Here is a 17745-nt window from a genome sequence, read left to right on the forward strand (position 1 = left end):
CCTGCTCAGGGCTGGAGACCTCGCTGATGCATCACAATAACAACAGTATCTGCAGAACATTTGAGGGCTCAGAGAGCTTTTTCAGCCAGTCCTCAAGATCGCTGAAAAACCCTCAAGACCTGTTGAACCTGAGAAGATGAAGCATTTTCCCCAAATATTCAGCTAGGAAGGACTGAAATACAGGGCTGTTATCTCTAGGACCGGAGAATTTGTCATCCAAATCGGGATGTTTTTCAGTTTGGAAGGGGGCACTATTAGCAATTGCAGAGGACAACAGGGATAAAGAGGATTGTCATGGGAAGACTGACGGCCTATATCGTCACTTCAGTTATCTCGCTATATCCTGGAAGGGACACACATGAGGAAGAACGCAGGTGTGTAGAAGGGGAAGTACATGGAATTCTTACTGGCATCTTTTTTGTTTTGTTTTTTTTTTGAGACAGGGTCTCATTCTGTCACCCAGGCTGGAGTGCAGTGGTGCAATCATGGCTCACTGCAGCCTCGACCTCCCAGGCTCAGATGATCCTCCCATCTCAGCCTCCCAAGTAGCTGGGACTATAGGTACACACTGCCATGCTTGGCTAATTTTTAAAACTTTTTGTGTAGAGATGGGTTTTTGCTATGTTGCCCAGGCTAATCTCACACTCCTAGGCTCAAGTGATCCTCCCATCTCAGCCTCCCAAAGTGCTGGGATTATAGGCGTGAGCCACCACGACCCCCAGCCTGGCAGCTATTCTGACAAGCACTTGTCTTCCTCTTTTCTTTGAGCACCTTCTTTTCACAAGAGAACTAACTACCTTCTCCCTGCCTCCCTCTGACAATGTGGTTTAACAGGATAAATGGTCAAGGATGGGCATTAGCCTGCCTAGAGTAGTTAATGCCCCAACTTAAACCAAAGACCTTCACGTGGAGCGACAGCCTAGGATAGCTCAGATTGGAGGCCCATAGGCCAGCTGGCATTTCAAGGACACGAACTATAGAATAGGGTGGGCAGCTCCCCAGCAGTGTGGTATGATGGCAAGGAACACAGCCACAGCAGCTTTGTGACCTTGGAAATGTACTTAATTCCACCAGCTGTCAGTTTTCAGCTCTAGAAAATGGAGTCAGTACAAGACTGACCTCGCAGGGTTATTTGGAGAATTAAATGTGACAATCCTTGTCAATACTGAGCATAGTGCTTGACACTTTTTAAATGGTCAACAAATGCTTATTATCATTAATCTCCCATGCTGAAAAAAATTTTCTAAGAGGAGGGAAATAGACTATTTCTCAAATGAAGCTCTGAGCTTTTGGCCTGGGAGAAAAACCCAGAATATTTTTGTCCAAAGCCCTGGGATCTGCAGTCCTACAAGGGGGCTGTAATATTATGCCTCTGCCCCACAGTGGCTGCTCCAGCCAACACTGCATCTTGTGAAGGCAGGTCTGTGGTCAGTACTCTATGGTGTGGAGTCACCTAAAAATTGGAAATATATTTTCAGGCCAGGTAGGCATGATATACAGCTGCAGAGAAGAGAAATCCCAGCTTCCCACTCTTACAAGCCACAGGCATTACAACAAATCCTTGTGTGTTTACATTCTGTCTGGACAGAGTAGCAGGCTCGGGATAGCTCAGCTCTACTCCTGGTTTTCCTGCTAACTCTGTATTACCATGGGATGGTTATTCTCTTTGGAGGTCAACTGACACGGGGCTGAGATTGGATCATATCTAATATCTTCTAGCTTCGTGATGTTAGGATTCTAGATCATCTCTTTGGCAGTCTCAGCTCTCTGAAACACAGCTGAGATCCAGAAAGTAAGCAAATGATTGGCAAATGAAGTATCACAAAGTTTTGTGCTAGAACATGCCCATTTAAGTTTTAACAGGATCCCTAGGCTTTCACTTTGAACCCATTTACTCTTCTTTAGACTAAAGATTAAGAAGCATTGTATCTGAGTTTTCTTTCTTTCTTTCCTTCTTCCTCTCTTTCTTTCCTTCTTCCTCTCTCTCTTTCTCTCTCTCTCTCTTGTTCTTTCTTTTTCTTTCCTTCCTTCCCTTCTTTCCCTTCCTCCCCTCCTCCCTTTCTCTTTTTTTTCTTTTCTTTTCTTTCTTTCCTTTCCATAGGGTCTCACTCTATCACCCAGGCTGGAGTGCAGTGGTGCAATCACAGCTCACTGAGGCCTCAACTTCTTGAGCTTATGTAACCCTCCAGCCTCAGCCTCCTGAGTAGCAGGGACTACAGGCACTTACCACCATACCCAGCTAATTTTTTACTTTTGGTAGAGATGAAGGTCTCAACTCGTCTCAAACTCCTGGGCTCAAGCGATCCTCCTGCCTTGGCCTCTCAAAGTGTTGGGATTACAGGTGTGAGCCACCTTGCCTGGCCTGACTTTTCATATTGGTAGGGTGAATGTGTCTTGGGAGGGTACTTGAATTAGGGATGTTGACAGGGATAAAAATTCACCTTCAGACCGGGCACGGTGGCTCATGCCTGTAATCCTACCACTTTGGGAGGCTGATGTGGGCAGATCATGAGGTCTCAGGAATTTGAGACTAGCCTAACCAAAATTAAAATAGAAAAATTTTACTAAAAACACAAAACTTAGCCAGGTGTGGTGGCACGTGCCTGTAATCCCAGCTACTCAGAAGGCTGAAGCAGGAGAATTGCTTCAACTTGGGAGGCAGAGGTTGCAGTGAGCCAAGATTATGCCACTACATTCCAGCCTGGGCAACAGAGTGAGACTCCATCTCAAAAAAACAAAACAAAACAAAAAAAATTCAGCTTCATGCATTCAATTAAATGCAATTGAACTGAAGATGCACTTATTTTCATCAAAAATTACATTGATGAGCCTAAGAGTAAGGAGAGAAGCAGAAAAAGCACAAAAGCACAGCCATTTGGGCCATCTAGTGTATGAGCAAATAGCTCTACTTATGGCACTGGGTCCTCCAGGAATGGATACTGTTCTTGAAGTCGGAAGACTTGGATGTGAGACTTGGATGTGGGTCCTGGTTCTCTCTCTCTTTTTTTTTAGATGTGTGTTGTTGTAAAATGGAAACAATCATAGTTATCATAGCTTTCCTGTATTGGTACATACTGGCCTTATCCTGACTGGTTCTCCCAGCAACCTGAGAAGGGAGCTAAGTTGTCTTCTTCTTTCTATCCATGAAAAGACCAAGGCCTGAAGCAATTGTTACCTGCTCAATATCAAATAAATAGGAAAACCCATCTTCATCTTTCTATGTATCTATTTATACATACAGGGATTGAAATGGTAAAAGTTTGATAAATACAAATGAGAATACAGCATAATAATTGATATTCATTTTGCATAATGATCATTCTAATGACATTAAGAAAAGGTTAAGTTGTGTTCATTATATATTAATAAAGAAATAAGAAAGCCTAATGCATACTTGAAGACTTCTCTATATAACATTATTTTCAACAATAAAAAGAATGAAAGAAAAGAAAGAAAATGTAAAACAAAAAGGTGTTGATAGCTTAATGAAATGGAGGGTGGTTTTTTTTTGTAGTTTTCTGTAACAATCACTTATGAAAAATTCCTGTATAAAGACTCACTTGTGGAAACTGATTTTCAAATTACTGATCTATCTACATATGTACAGTTAGTCCAAATTAAGTGAAAAAAAAAACACTAGGGTCTTAACAGAAAAATGAAGTCAATTTAAGAAATAATGAGTTTAAGAGTACTGATTTTACAGGCTATTGAGTTAACAAAGCAATTTCAGTTTTTCTGAACTCCATTAATGCTTTTAAGTGGTGATTTCAGTTTTCCTCCTAGGCTGACTCAATAAAGCTATAAAGATATTCTGTATGGCCATGGGGACATGAGGAAGCCGAGATGGCCGAGGCCACGGCTGGGTGAGTGCTTGCTGACTACCCCTGGAATCACCTTGCCGTACGTTGCCTTGTACTTTTGCTTGATTTGTTGCCTCTCATCTGATGTCCTGCACGATAAGATTTCAATGATGGCTGCTTCATTGGTTCCTAAAATGCAGGAGAAACAAACAAAGCCACAGTGAACAAGAAACAAGATGGAAGTTTATTTTAGTCCAGGGTGAGGAAGCCAGGACTCACAGTTTAAAGGTGGGCGGAGGCATCTATGAACCCAATGGACCCTTAGCTTTGATGCCTTGTGCTGAAAACTGTATTCTTTTCACTCACTTAGTCAAATAGCCATTGAGGCCTCACAGTGCATGGCACACAGTGCTAGGCATTGTGGTGGAAAGAGGAACGAGTATGGCCAGTTCCTTAATTTTATTCCTAGGGAAATGAAAACATTTATCCACCCAACGCTTGTATGTGAATGTTCATAGCAGCATTACTCATAATAGCTCAAACGCGGAACAGCCCCAGTGTTCATCACCTGAATATGAACAAAGAAAATGTGGAGTATCCACACAACGGAATGCTATTTGGTCAGAAAAAGGAATAAATTACGGATAGATGTTACAACATGGATGAACCTTGAGAACGTTATGCTAAGTGAAAGAAGTCAGTCATAGCAGATCACATGTTATATAATTCCATTCATATGAAAGTCCGGAATAGTAGAATACACAGAGGCTGGAAGTATACTAGGGGGATGGTAGCTGGAGTCCAGGGCTACTTTTTGAAGTGATAAAAATGTTCTAAAATCGACTATGGTGGCGGTTGCACGTATCTGTGAGTATAATAAAAACTATTGAATTAAACACTTTAAATGGATGAATCATATGGTGCATGAATTATATCTCAATAAAAATGTGTTTAAAAACAACAAAGAAAAAGACGGCCTGTTCTTTGGCCTCTGGGTGCTTACAATTGCATGAACAAGGTTAAGATATAGGCTCAAACTGTTACAATATTAACCCCACCCGGACATTTGTTAATCTCAGGAGAGAAGTCTTGATTGAAACTATGAAGGGAGGTTGCCCCTTTTAACTCCTATTACCTTTAAATTATGCTTTTTTTTAAAAGCTTTTTTCCCCCTGATGCTCAAAGTAATATAAGCTTATGGCAGCAATTTGATCAGTACTGAAAACTATAGTGAATAAGAAAGAAGGGGGGAATATCCATGTTTGAACCAGAAACCAGGATCAGAAAGATGACCCAGGTATTTCCAGTGTGGGAATGAGAAAGACTGTTTTATCACCAAGCCCCACATTAGATTTATTCAGGCTGGATTCAAATCATGGCTCCACCCTGTACTGACTGCATGACATTGGGCAAGTGATTTGTCTTGCTAAGTCTCAGTTTTCCCACCTGTAAGATGGGGGTAATAGTATACAATAGAATAGAAATAGAATATACAATAGAATGAAACGCGAGAATCCAAGTGTGGGTCCAGTCTGTGGTGGTCCTGAGAGTGCACGTCGGAAACCCGGGACACCAGGGGATGTAAATGACCACGCGCCCTGCACTGCCTGACATCCATGCAGGGTGTGCACAGGGACCAGACTCCATGAATTGCTCACCCCAGGGATCAAGCTCACTGGGATCAAGGCACAGCAGTCAGCAATCATGGGAGCTGGAGGAAACGTCAGAGACTACCTAGTCTAAGCTCTTACAGATGAGGAAGCTGATGCACAACACAGTGCCTCTTCTCGGTTCCTGCGTGTACCTGACTGTTCTGCAGCATCTGAATTCTGCAGTTGGGAGTTCTTTTTTTTTTTTTTTTTTTTTTTTGAGACAGGGTCTGGCTATGTCACCCAGACTAGAGCGCAGTGGCATGATCGCTGCAACCTGCACCTCCTGGGTTCAAATAATTCTCTTGCCTCAGCCTCCCGTGTAACTGGGATTATAGGCACCCACCACCACGCCCGACTAATTTTTGTATTATTAGTAGAGATGGGGTTTCACCAAGTTGATCAGGCTGGTCTCAAACTCCCGGCCTCTGGTGATCCACCTGCCTCAGCCTCTCAAAGTGCTAGGATCACAGGCATGAGTTGCCGCACCTGGCCTGCGGTTGACAATTCTTTGAGTAAAACACCTTCCTAGATGACTTTGTACCTCCTTTCCCAGTCCTTCCTTTCTCCTCTCCATCACCTTCCTCTCAGCGTTCTTGATTGGCTTTTATTCTTCTGCTGGCTTTTTAAACTCGGTTTTCAGTTCTCCTCTCTAATGGAGTCACTCCTTTCCCAGGCGACCTTCGCCCTTTTACTGATGACTCCAAGATCAGTGCCTCTAGCCCTAATCTCTCCTCTGAGTTCAGATCTTATTTCCAGCTGCCTGTAGCCAGCTTCCTACAGATCTCCCAAGGCATTTCAACTTCCGCTGTAGCTTAAACCGAACTCATTTTGTCTATCTTTAAATCCATTCCCCATCCTGTTCCTTTGTCTCAGCACACGGCATCACCTGGATTAGAGAAAATCCAAAGTCACCTTTGAGGGCCCACCTGTCTTTTTTACTCTCAAATATTACCAAGTCCTGCCTATCTCACCTATGAGACAACTCTTTCATCTGTTCCTTTTCTTCATTCCTACTGTCACTGCCTAACAGGCCCTACGTGTTTTTAGCCCCCACCCCGACACCAGGCTCTGATCTCTGCAGTCCACCCTGGGAAGCTCGCATGTGTTCATTTCACACCATGCTTTAAATACCTTTAATGATTCCTCTTGACTCCTACAATGACATCAGAATCCCTTACGGTGGCGTTGAGACTTCCTGCAGTTTGGTGTCATGCTTCTCTTCTAGATCCATCTCTGCACACAGCAGCCCAAGGCTTACTCACCTAATCTCAGCCACACTTGTTAAGTTTCTGCTTCCTCTGTTTTGGCACAGCACGCTATTTACCTGTATATTTCCAGGATCATTGCAGTGATTATCTAAGACTGCAGTACTGACATTCTGAGCCCGACACCTGGGCTCTAGGGAGTGGCCACTAAATGGCAGTGTGTGCTGTTATGGTGCCACTCACTGCTGTCTTGCTCTGGTTGGTGGGTGGACCTAGATGATGGCTGCCACCCAGCTGAGCCATCAGGATCCTGAAGGAACAAGATCGTGCAAATGCATTTTGATGGAAGGCTTGAGAGTAGGAAAAATCTAGGCCATGAGGATGGGAAATGAATGGAGGGAACCTAGCTGGAGATGGGGAAGAGAACAAAAGGGAGCCCTGGCAAAAAAAAATGTGAGCTGTTTAATCCTCCCTCTGCGCCAGCACCAGCCCTCAGAGTCCGCTTTGGAAAGACAGAGAGGGGACTTAGAAAGACAGGCCTGAGCAGGGGTCTGATGTGACAACTGTGTTCCAAACCTTTGGGTCCTTGGATCATTCACTTAACCTCAAAGAGTATTTTCACCTCCACAGCTCGGGGAACATTTAGCTGTTTTGTTCCTATTGGAGAAACAGAATTCTAGGAGGAGCTCACTTGCAAAAATAGCAGGAGTGAGTTACCTGCCTGGTGCTGGCTTGGTTTCAACACTGGGATTCACGTTGTCCTCCTTCATTTCCTCCCAGAGCTTCAGAGCTTTGCCTCCATCATGGGTATCCAATTGCTCATTCTATGACATTATTATCTTTTTTATTTTTTAAAAAAACCTTTGAGCGTCAGAAATCTCACTTCAAAACGGATTTCTTTTTCTTGTAAATATCTCTCGAACCTACCCCTTTCTTTCTATTCAGGCCACCCCTGTCCCAGACGATGGCCTCGGCCTCTCAGGCCTGGATCCTGGCAGGTGCCAAGCCCAGAAGGAGCCTTTCTGGCCACAGGAGGCTCAGTCACTGTACTGGGCCTGCCAGGAAGCTGGGGCTCATGTCTGGCTCTCCCTTTTCCCTCACCCCACATTCGATCAGACTAAGGTCTCTCCATTCCACCTCCTTAGTGCCTCTCAGATGCACCCGTTTCTCTCCATCCTCATCTCCACCCCATCGCTCAGCACAACTACGGATACCACCCACATGCAGGTTCCTCTGTTGCTCTCACTTTTTCCAGTTGGCATTCACTGCCCCCAGAACAACCGTTCTGAAGTGTACATTGGCCTGCTCACCCCTCTGCTTCAAACCCTTCAGTATAGGCCTCTCAAATGCAGAATGAGGCTTCAACTCTGCAGTGGGGCCTATGGGGGCCTTTTGGCCGCTCAAAGTGTCGTCCTCCTACCTGTCCTCCCCCAGGCTACTTTCCACCCACCTCGTAGATGATTTGCAGCTCCTGGAACAAACAACACTTCCTTTCTCGCCTCTGGGTGTTTGCATGGGCTCTTCCCCCCATCGGGAACACGCCGATCCTCACCTCTGCTCCCACTTCGCCTTCAGGTCTCAGCTCCCTGCACACTCCTGGACAGATGAGGCATCTCGCCCTCTGTGTCTCTCATGCTGCCTGCTCTTCCTGTCTCTGCCAGGACACACTGCAAGTTCCACGGGAGCAGAGTGGTTTGTTCACCACGGTATTCCCGCAGAAGGCCGTCAGTATTTATCAGATGACTTGCTGAATGAACGGATGCTTAAACGTGTGCACACGCGAATGAATGAATGAATGGATGAATGAGGAAGTTTGCATGTCATCACGACAGAACCTTGTCTCTGAAGTGGTGTAAGTTGTATGTGATACTCAGATGGGTCTGCGTAGTGAGGATCAATAGAAATCCTCCGTACTCTGATGCCACGTGCAGCCCACATCTGGATAATCAGGAAAATGAAATTAATATTTAAAATAATAGTGCCGGGTGCGGGGGCTCACGCCTGTAATCCCAGCACTTTGGGAGGCCGAGGCGGGTGGATTACGAGGTCAGGAGATCGAGACCATCCTGGCTAACACAGTGAAACCCCGTCTCTACTAAAAATACAAAAAATTAGCCAGGCTTGGTGGCGGGCGCCTGTAGTCCCAGCTACTTGGGAGGCTGAGACAGAAGAATGGTGTGAACCCAGGAGGTGGAACTTGCAGTGAGCCGAGACTGTGCCACTGCACTCCAGCCTGGGCGACAGAGCGAGACTCTGTCTTGGAAAAAAAAAAAATAATAATAATAATAGTGTTTTTTAGCTGTTCTTTCTGGGAAAGGTTTAAAAAAAAAAGAGAGACCAACCCAAATGCCCATCAATGATAGACTGGATAAAGAAAATGTGGCACATATACACCATGAAATACTATGCAGCCATAAAAAAGAATGAGTTCATGTCCTTTGCAGAGACATAGATGAAGCTGGAAACCATCATTCTCAGAAAACTAACACAGGAACAGAAAACCAAACACCGCATGTTCTCACTCATAAGTGGGAGTTGAACAATGAGAACACATGGACACCAGGAGGGGAACATCATACACCAGGGCCTGTCAGGGGGTCGGGGTCTAGGGGAGGGAGAGCATTAGGAGAAATACCTAATATAGATGACGGGTTGATGGGTGCAGCAAACCACTATGGCACATGTATACCTACATAACAAACCTAAACGTTCTGCACATGTATCCCAGAACTTAAAGTATAATAATAATAAAAAAAACTAATAAAAGTCTATGAAATTTTAAAGTTAAAAAAAAAAAAGGCGAGAAACCAGATTGCAAAACAGTCCTGAGATGGCCCAGCAACAACCTGGAGGTCGGGGAAGGCCGTGAAAACAACACTGGATTTCCCCCAAGTCCTTTGAGTCCAGTCTCAGGCTGATCCGGGGGGTGTTTCTACTACCCAGTCACTGAGCAATGACCTCACTTTACATTTCACAATATGTGTATCATATAAGCAGTGCTGCTGAATGATTTCCTGTAAATACTTACAATGGTTTGAGGCACCAGGGCCAGTCCCCAGTGGTTCTGGGAAAGGCTTTTTTAAAAATGAGAAAAGAAGGAGCCACACACTGGACACTGTAATTTCACAGCAGAGGTCAAAGCCGGGACAATAATCAGCCTCAGGAAGTGCCTCCGGGCCTCCTTGGTTTTGCTTTTCCCAGAATTTTCTGGGAAGATACCGAGTCACATTTCAGCAGGAAGGGGGCTCCAGACAGGGTGGGAAGGCCCCGGGCCCGTGTGGCAGAACAGTGATCAGGGCTGTGGTGGAGGCTCAGCTTTCCCTTGGGCTCCAGTGCCAGCCCGGCCTGCCTCGCTGGGCCCAGGAGGCTGCAGCCCCCACTCTGGTGCTGGAGGGTCACCCTCTTCTGCTAGCTCTGCTGGGCCGCGCGGTCCCTCATTTCTCTTTTGGAAATGGGAGTGCAGGGAAGACAGACGAAGTAATGAATGGGCACAGTCCTGCCTGCCTGAGCAAGTCACTGCTTCCCACTTGTCCACTGTCTCACTGTCCGGAGGGGAGGCTGCTGATTTAATGACCACAAACTTGGTGGCTTAAAACAACAGCAGCCTATTCCCGCACAGCTCTGGAGGGGGGAAGTCTGAAATTCTGGCACCGGCAGGCCCACAGTCCCTCCAGGAGCCCTGGGGCAGAGTCTGATTTTGCCCCTCCTGGCTTCTGCCGGGAACCCTTAGCATTCTCGGGTTTGTGGCCGTATCTCTCTAGTCTCTATCTCCATCTGCCCATGGCCTTCTCTGTGTGTCTCCTCCTCTGTCTCTCCTAAGGACACTTGTCATTAGATTTAGAGCTCACCCAGGTAATTCAGGATAATCTCATCTCAGGATCCTTAACTTAATTCTATCTGCAAAGACCCTTTTTCCAAACAGTCATGTTTACAGGTTCTGGGGGCATATATTTTTGGGGAGCCCCCATTCAACCCAGTTCACCCTCGGTGATGGAGAACAAGGACGTGACTACTCAACGCTCATACTGATCTTACTGGCTTTGTGCAGATTTTGGATCCCAGCATATTGTTCCAAAGGAGGCTATCCACATACAATGAGGGCCAATGAGGTGCTGGGCTCTGCAATGCCTCCTTTATCCGTCTCCATGTGAGGAGACATTGTTAGCCTCATTTTGTAGATGAGAACACAGGTTGCACATTCACTCTCCCTCCCTCCCTCTCTTCCTCTCTCTTCTTTCTTCTTTCTCTCTCTTCCTCCTTCTCTTCTTTCTCTCCTTCACTCTCTCCCTCCCTCTCTCTTCTCTCTCTCTCCTCTCTCCCTATCTTCTTTCTTTTTCTCCCTCCTTCTTTCTCTTCCTCCCCCCATTCTCTAGCTCTGATTTATTCAAGAATTCTTAACTTATTTATGCCTGAGGTTGCAGTTTTTTGAATTTTTGCAATCAGACCTCGGCAATGACCTTGAGCAGTAGGATATAAATAACTCCCATATGCTTAGTGTTCCAATAATGGAACACTAGACATAATATGTAGGGTTTTAATAAGTAGCCATCGCTTGTACTACTTTCCTACCAGATCTTCCCAATCCCAACTCCTGCAGACTTCTCAACATTTCTTGGGCAAGGCAACTATTCTATGGCTAGATAAGTTTCATATATGTATGTGTGTGTGTATATACATATATATATGTGTATATGTGTGTGTGTGTGTGTGTGTATATATATTTGAGATTGTGTCTCACCTTGTCACCCAGGCTAGAGTACAGTGGTGCCATCTCAGCTCATTGCAATCTCCCCCTCCCAGGTTCAAGCGATTCTCCTGCTTCAGCCTCCCAAGTAGCTGGGACTACAGGTGTGCACCAGCATACCTTGCCAATTTTTATATTTTTAGTAGAGACAGGGTTTCACCATGTTGGCCAGGCTGGTCTCAAACTCCTGATCTCAGGTGATTCGCCTGCCTTGGCCTCCCAAAGTACTGAGATTACAGGTGTGTAATTACAGGTGTGAGCCACTGCGCCCAGCCAAGTTTCTTATATTAAAGCAAAATATGTCTCCTTGGAACTTCTACCATAGATCCAAGTTTTATTCCTCTGGAGCCATACAATAAATTTGTGGCCATATTTATTCTACTATGACACCCATTCTAGGAAAGAAAATCTCTACTAATCTACTTCTACGTAAAAAACCTATCACTTGTTTTTGTAAAACATTATGCCAAGTAAAAGAAGCCACATAATGTATGATTCTATTTAAGTGAAATGTCTAGAATAGGCAAATCAGTGGAGACAGGAAACCGATTAGTGATTGCCCGGAGCTGAAGAGAGGGAGGGGCTGCTAATAGGTGTGAGGTTTCTTTCTCAGGGATGAAATGTTCTGGAATTAGTGGGGATGGTCACAAAATCCTGTGGATATACTAAAACTCTGAATTGCATGCTGCAAAAGGGTGCATTTTATGGTATTCAAATTATATCTCAATAAGCAAAAAATTAATTTAATAAAACATTCTGTGGACTGAGATGGTTCCTACCTGTTGTAATGACACTGAGCCATGTCTTCTCAGTCTGTCCCCACCCCCTCCAGGACCGCAGCCATGTAGCTGAGGTGCCCTAGCTGGGATGTCTCTAAATTGGTGACATTTGGAGTGAGTGACAAGAACAGGTTCAATCCCCGTGTTCCCCACTTAATGGCTTGGTGACTTTGTCTGTCTTACTTAAAATGTCAGGTCCTCAGTTTCCTCAGCTGGAGAATGGATTTTTGTAAGAATTTGATGAGATTTTGTATATAAAGTGATTAGCCCAATGCCTGAAAGTTTAACAGTTTCTCAATAAATGTAAAAAAGAAAATCTGGGAAATTAATTCACTTTGCCCCTTGACCCCTCTGTCCCCTTCAATGATTTCACTTGCTTGTTGTTCTGGAACTCCTGATCAGCAAGCCTGGGGTCAATCAATGTCTCCAGTCCTACCTTCAAGGATACAGGGAAAAATCACACAACCATGTGGGCTGGAGCCATGAGAAACCATGATCTCCCTACTCAGTGCCCTCAGTGCATATCAGCAGTCTTCTCTTGGTTGTCTCCCACTTTTCTACTACTCAAGGGCTATTCCAAGCCACCACTCAAGCGCCATATTCCATTGTCAAACCCTTCTCTTCAGCAGACAACCTCACCTCCCACTCACTGAGCAATGTCAGGTTACCAGGCATGGGTGCCTTCAATTTCTGCCCTGACAACACCTATGAAGGCATCTACTCCAGCTGTCAGTCTCAGCGCCTTCCCTTCTTGTCCTGTTTAAGGGAAATCCTTCCATCTGTGCTTTGGATCTCACCCTCTTCCAGGCTTCTGGGACTAGACCTTGTGTCATGAGTGGCTTTCTTGGATCTCAGGGCCTCTCTTCATGGCCCTAGACCTAGATGCTCTCTCCCTCATCCCACCCTGGTCCCTGGTCTACCTTAGTTTTGACTTCTTGTGGAGTCCCCAACTCTGACCCTTAGGATGTAAACAGCTTCTCCATTTTCAACCCTTGATGGTTGATCTTGACCAGTTACTTGATCTAGTTCTTTTTTCTTTTTCTTTTCTTTCTTTTTTTTTTTTTTTTGAGGTGGAGTCTCTCTCTGTCTCCCAGGCTGGAGTGCAGTGGCGCAATCTCGGCTCACTGCAACCTCCGACTCCCTGGTTCAAGTGATTCTCCTGCCTCAGCCTCCCGAGTAGCTGGGGATTACCGGCACCTGCCACCACCCCCAGCTAATTTTGTATTTTTAGTAGAGATGGGGTTTCACCATGTTGGTCAGGATGGTCTTGATCTCCTGACCTCATGATCTGCCCACCTCGGCCTCCCAAAGTACTGGGATTACAGGTGTGAGCCACCGATCTACTTTTACTTGTTGCTTCCAGGTCCCTTATCCAGCTCTCATCAGACTCAATTCCCCACCATCTCCTAGGGAAAGGATCAGAGGGGTTTAGATCATACCAGGTGATATGGTTTGGCTGTGTCCTCACCCAAATCTCATCTTGAATCATAGCTCCTATAATTCCCACATGTTGTGAGAGGGACCTGGTGGGAGATAATTGAATCATGGGGGCGGTTTCCCTCATGCTGTTCTCACAGTAGTAAGTCTCACGAGATCAGATGGTTCTATAAGGGGAAACTCCTTTCACTTGGGTCTAATCCTCTCTTTCCTGCTGCCATGTAAGAAGTCCCTCGCTCTTCCTTCGTTTTCTGCCATGCTTGTGAGGCCTTTTCAGCCATGTGGAACTGGGAGTCCGTTAAACTCTTTTTCTTTATAAATTACCCCGTCTCACGTAAGTCTTTATTAGCAGCATGAGAACAGACTAATACACCAGGATTGCATGAACTGCGCTTCTCATGAAGTTTCTCTCACCTCAAGGTCAAATTAAATGTCACAATATCCAACTCCTAGCTGTTATATAGAATCCTGAAAAGTCATAGGATCCTACTATAATTTTGTGAACTTTAATAAAGAGGTCAGTGGAAGAGATTGACTTGCGTTAGCTTGGAATACACAAGATAGTGAGATGTCAGCTTCCTAACATCATGGGAAAGTTGGACATGAGACCAAGTTTAATCAACTTCAGAAGTAAATTAGCAACAAAATGTCTCTCATACCCATTCCTTTGCAGGCTTTGTTCAGCTTTTTGGCATCTCGATCCACATCAAAACCCTGAGGACTGCTCGCTTTAGCCTGGAGAAAATAATTGAAAAGGTGAGATGACAATATAGACATTCCTTAATGATCTCTGGCTAAAATCAGTAGCAAACTGGAGGACCAAACAGTCATCCTAACCAGGGACCAGCTGTCACTTCACACACTGGTACATGCGGACATCGGCTGGGGAGACTCCGGCCCCAGAGAGGTGGCTGGTACTCCTTGGGGTCAGCTAGCCTTGGATGACCAGGAGAATGGGCCCCTCTGTCCTCAAGGACAATCATCCTGGCCAGCTCTGCAATGAGCGATTTTCATATCAACCCCACCTTTGTGTGTCTGCCTCTGAAACAAAGAATAATACTCTGGGCCAGTGTACTGGAGTGCTGGTCCTCCCCCTTTGCCAGGAGACACAGTTATGTCTAAGGAATAGGTCAGAAGCTGAGGGTTCTAGGACCTTATTACAGGTTCATTTGGTGACTTGGATCTTTGCCATCCATACAATGAGAGACACATATTTGGCTTGTTGGAGACACTATAGGAACCAGTAAAAGCACAGTTCTGGTTTTAGTGCTCCTTGGAAAGGTAAAGTCCTGTTTATATATTGTACTGAGCTGTTTCCCATACTTCAGTCATTGGCACAATACATGCAGTATTGCGTCCACAGTTACCTATGTCTAATTAATAAGCAAATTACTATTTGCTTATAATTATTATTTGCTTATTTTCCTTTCAATTGACATTTGTTTTTACTTAAAGTTATCTCAAAAAGGAAATCTTTGTTAGCACAAAAATGGAAACCCAGTATTGCTTGCATAAATGGAAGTTAACCACAAATATAAACACATAACTTTTAAAAACTGCAATTAACCTGTGAGGTTCATTGTAGTTATGCAGCTGGTAGCTAGGAACACCCTGAGTTTCCTGTCTTTACCTTTTCTCACAGAGCTTCTCCTAAGTGATATGTGTCTATATATTTTCTTTTCTTTTCTTTCTTTTTTTTTGAGACAGAGTCTCACTGTGTCGCCCAGCCTGGAGTGAAGTGGTACGATCTCAGCTCACTGCAACCTTCACCTCCTGGGTTCAAGTGATTCTCATGCCTTAGCCTCCCCAGTAGCTGGGATTATAGGTGCACGCCACCACACCTGGCTAATTTTTTGTATTTTTAGTAGAGACGGGGTTTTGCCATGTTTCCCAGGCTGGTCTCGAACTCCTGAGCTCAGGCAATCTGCCTGCCTTGGCCTCCCAAAGTGCTGGGATTACAGGCGTGAGCCACCACGGCTGGCATGTCCATATATTTTCCATCCTTCAGTGAAGGCTGGTTTAAGTGCTACTGGCAGTACCACCACGGTTCAGGTCTCCCCGCTTTCATTTCCTTTGGCACCCAGTGGAAGTGAACAGTAAACCACATGCAGCTCACTGGGTATGTTGCCTGTCTCTGCATGGCATCCTTATTTTCCTTATTTCCCCTTCCCCCATTGTGTGGCCTCATTGGGGTTGTTGGTCATGAGGCTCGAGCCCCTTTGTCCTGCCCTTGGTCACCAATGTGGGCACATGCCCTGTGACTCTGGCAATCAGGATTGGTTCAGGAGTGAAGATGTAATCCAAGCAGGATTAGAGTCAATTGGAGTCTTTCCCTTGGTTGCTACATAGATACTGAGAGAGATACACGTCTGCCTCCTACTGGGTCTGGTAGAGTGAAAGTGCGTGAGTCTAGGGCTCTTAGTGGCCATTTTGTCCACTACATAAAGGGAGAGAGAGAAAGAAACACATTGTACAAATCCTCAGACACAGCAGCGCCTGTGTCCTTGGGTTTCCCAGTTTCACTAACTAGCAAACTTCCTTGGTCTAAGTTAATATGAGTTGGGTTTCCATCCTTGCGACCCAAAGTGTCCTGGCTAATATCTGTGGACTGAAGGTGAGCTGGCTTGAGGGTTTGGTTAATGGAGAATAACAGACTCCTAGAGCTGAAAGGATCGTCAGGGCCACCTATCACCTCCCTGCCATTTGGAACGTGAAGGCATGCCCCATCTTGCAGCATCTGTTCCTGAAACAAGCCAGGAAGAGGACTGATACTGTTGTACACCTGCTGTGTGCCAGGCAGTTTATAGACCTTTCTTTATTATGCATAGGGAAGAGTGGGCATTACTGCTCTGCCTTCCAGGTAAGGAAACCTGGGTTCAGGCAGGTTAGATCATTTGTTTAAGGTCTGGCAGGATGCAGGACTGAACCCAGCTCAATTTGCCTCCTAAAGCCTGTGCTCTGTGCAGCGCACAATACTGCCTCACATTCTATGACTAGAGCTTCCATGATCCGACAGAGGGGTTGGATGACGCTGGAGTTGCAGAATGATACCTCCTGTTTTCCTTATTCAAATATTTTGTGAGATATAAGAAAGCTATTTGGTGCTTTTGAAGGCTTGTTGGCAGGACCAGTTCCATAATTTGCTGGGCTTAGTACAAAATGAAAGTGCAGGGTTCCTTGCTCAAAAATTACCAAGAATTTCAATATGGTAACATCAGAGTATTAAGCCAAGCACAGGGCCCTTCTGAGCATGGGGCCCTATGCAGTTGCAGAGGCCGTACACTTATAAGGGCCACCCTACTTTTGATCAAGTTCTGAAGGAGCTGGTCCTCTGAGTGTGGAAGAAGCAACTTCAAAATAGTAATGGCTTCTTTGCTTTTCATCCAAAGTATTATGGAGTGCCCAGGAAGTGAGGTAGAATTGAATCAGGGCAACAGAAATCTCTTATCACTCGGCTAATTCATAAGCTGTTCTCTATGTCCTGTTAGCCTCATCAGTGCAGAGAATTTTGTGGGACACATGATCTGTCCCACTTCACAACTAATGCGCTGAAACAGAGACGCAGCGCTCCGCAAATGGCTGTGCGTGTTATGCCCTGCCTGAGGCCCTGGCTGAGGGGCTGGGGCAGGACTGAGTTGGGGGCATATTGCCAAGCCTGGTGCTGGCAGGACTGCTTCCCCTCAACGGTCACCTTTTTCTCATTTGCACAAAGAACCTGTGAGGGCTTGCAGAGACCGTGTGGAGACTTGTCTAAGATCACCTGGCCAGGCAGTGGTTGAGTGGGAGCCAAGGCTAGAACCAGATTTTCTGATTCTGGCAGATCTAAATGACATGCCTGCCCCTGATCCCCTTTCTGTTTTAGGGAGGCCGTTCCATGATACAAATATCATAGAGTTGTAGGAGCTGAGGGGTAAGACAAACGAATGTTCTCAACATGCCCAAGACCAAAAAACCCAAATAACTGATATCTGGGAGGTGCAGCAGGAGAATGTTGAGTCATGTGTTATGACTGACGATAACACTGGGACTTAATTTTTCCTTTTTTCCTTTTTTTTTTTTTAAATTTTTTGAGACAGGGTCTCACTCTGTTGCCCAAGCTGGAGTGTAGTGTTGCAATTTCTGTTCCCT

General features: G+C 45.3%; 1 protein-coding gene across 2 annotated transcripts in view; it reads right to left on the bottom strand.

Moving 5' to 3' along the window:
* The window catches only part of ANXA13 (annexin A13), a 58082-nt gene that overhangs the window by 18717 nt on the left and 21620 nt on the right, over positions 1-17745 (bottom strand). For both annotated transcript variants that reach the window (XM_001101072.4, XM_001101163.5), the window contains 2 exons: positions 14277-14352; positions 3895-3989 (listed from right to left, as the gene is read on the bottom strand). In XM_001101072.4, the coding sequence (XP_001101072.4) occupies positions 3895-3989; positions 14277-14352 (171 nt within the window). The remainder of the gene's footprint in view (positions 1-3894; positions 3990-14276; positions 14353-17745) is intronic.

The sequence above is a fragment of the Macaca mulatta genome, chromosome 8 (genome assembly GCF_049350105.2).
Source record: "Macaca mulatta isolate MMU2019108-1 chromosome 8, T2T-MMU8v2.0, whole genome shotgun sequence".
NCBI classification, from domain to species: Eukaryota; Metazoa; Chordata; class Mammalia; order Primates; family Cercopithecidae; genus Macaca; species Macaca mulatta.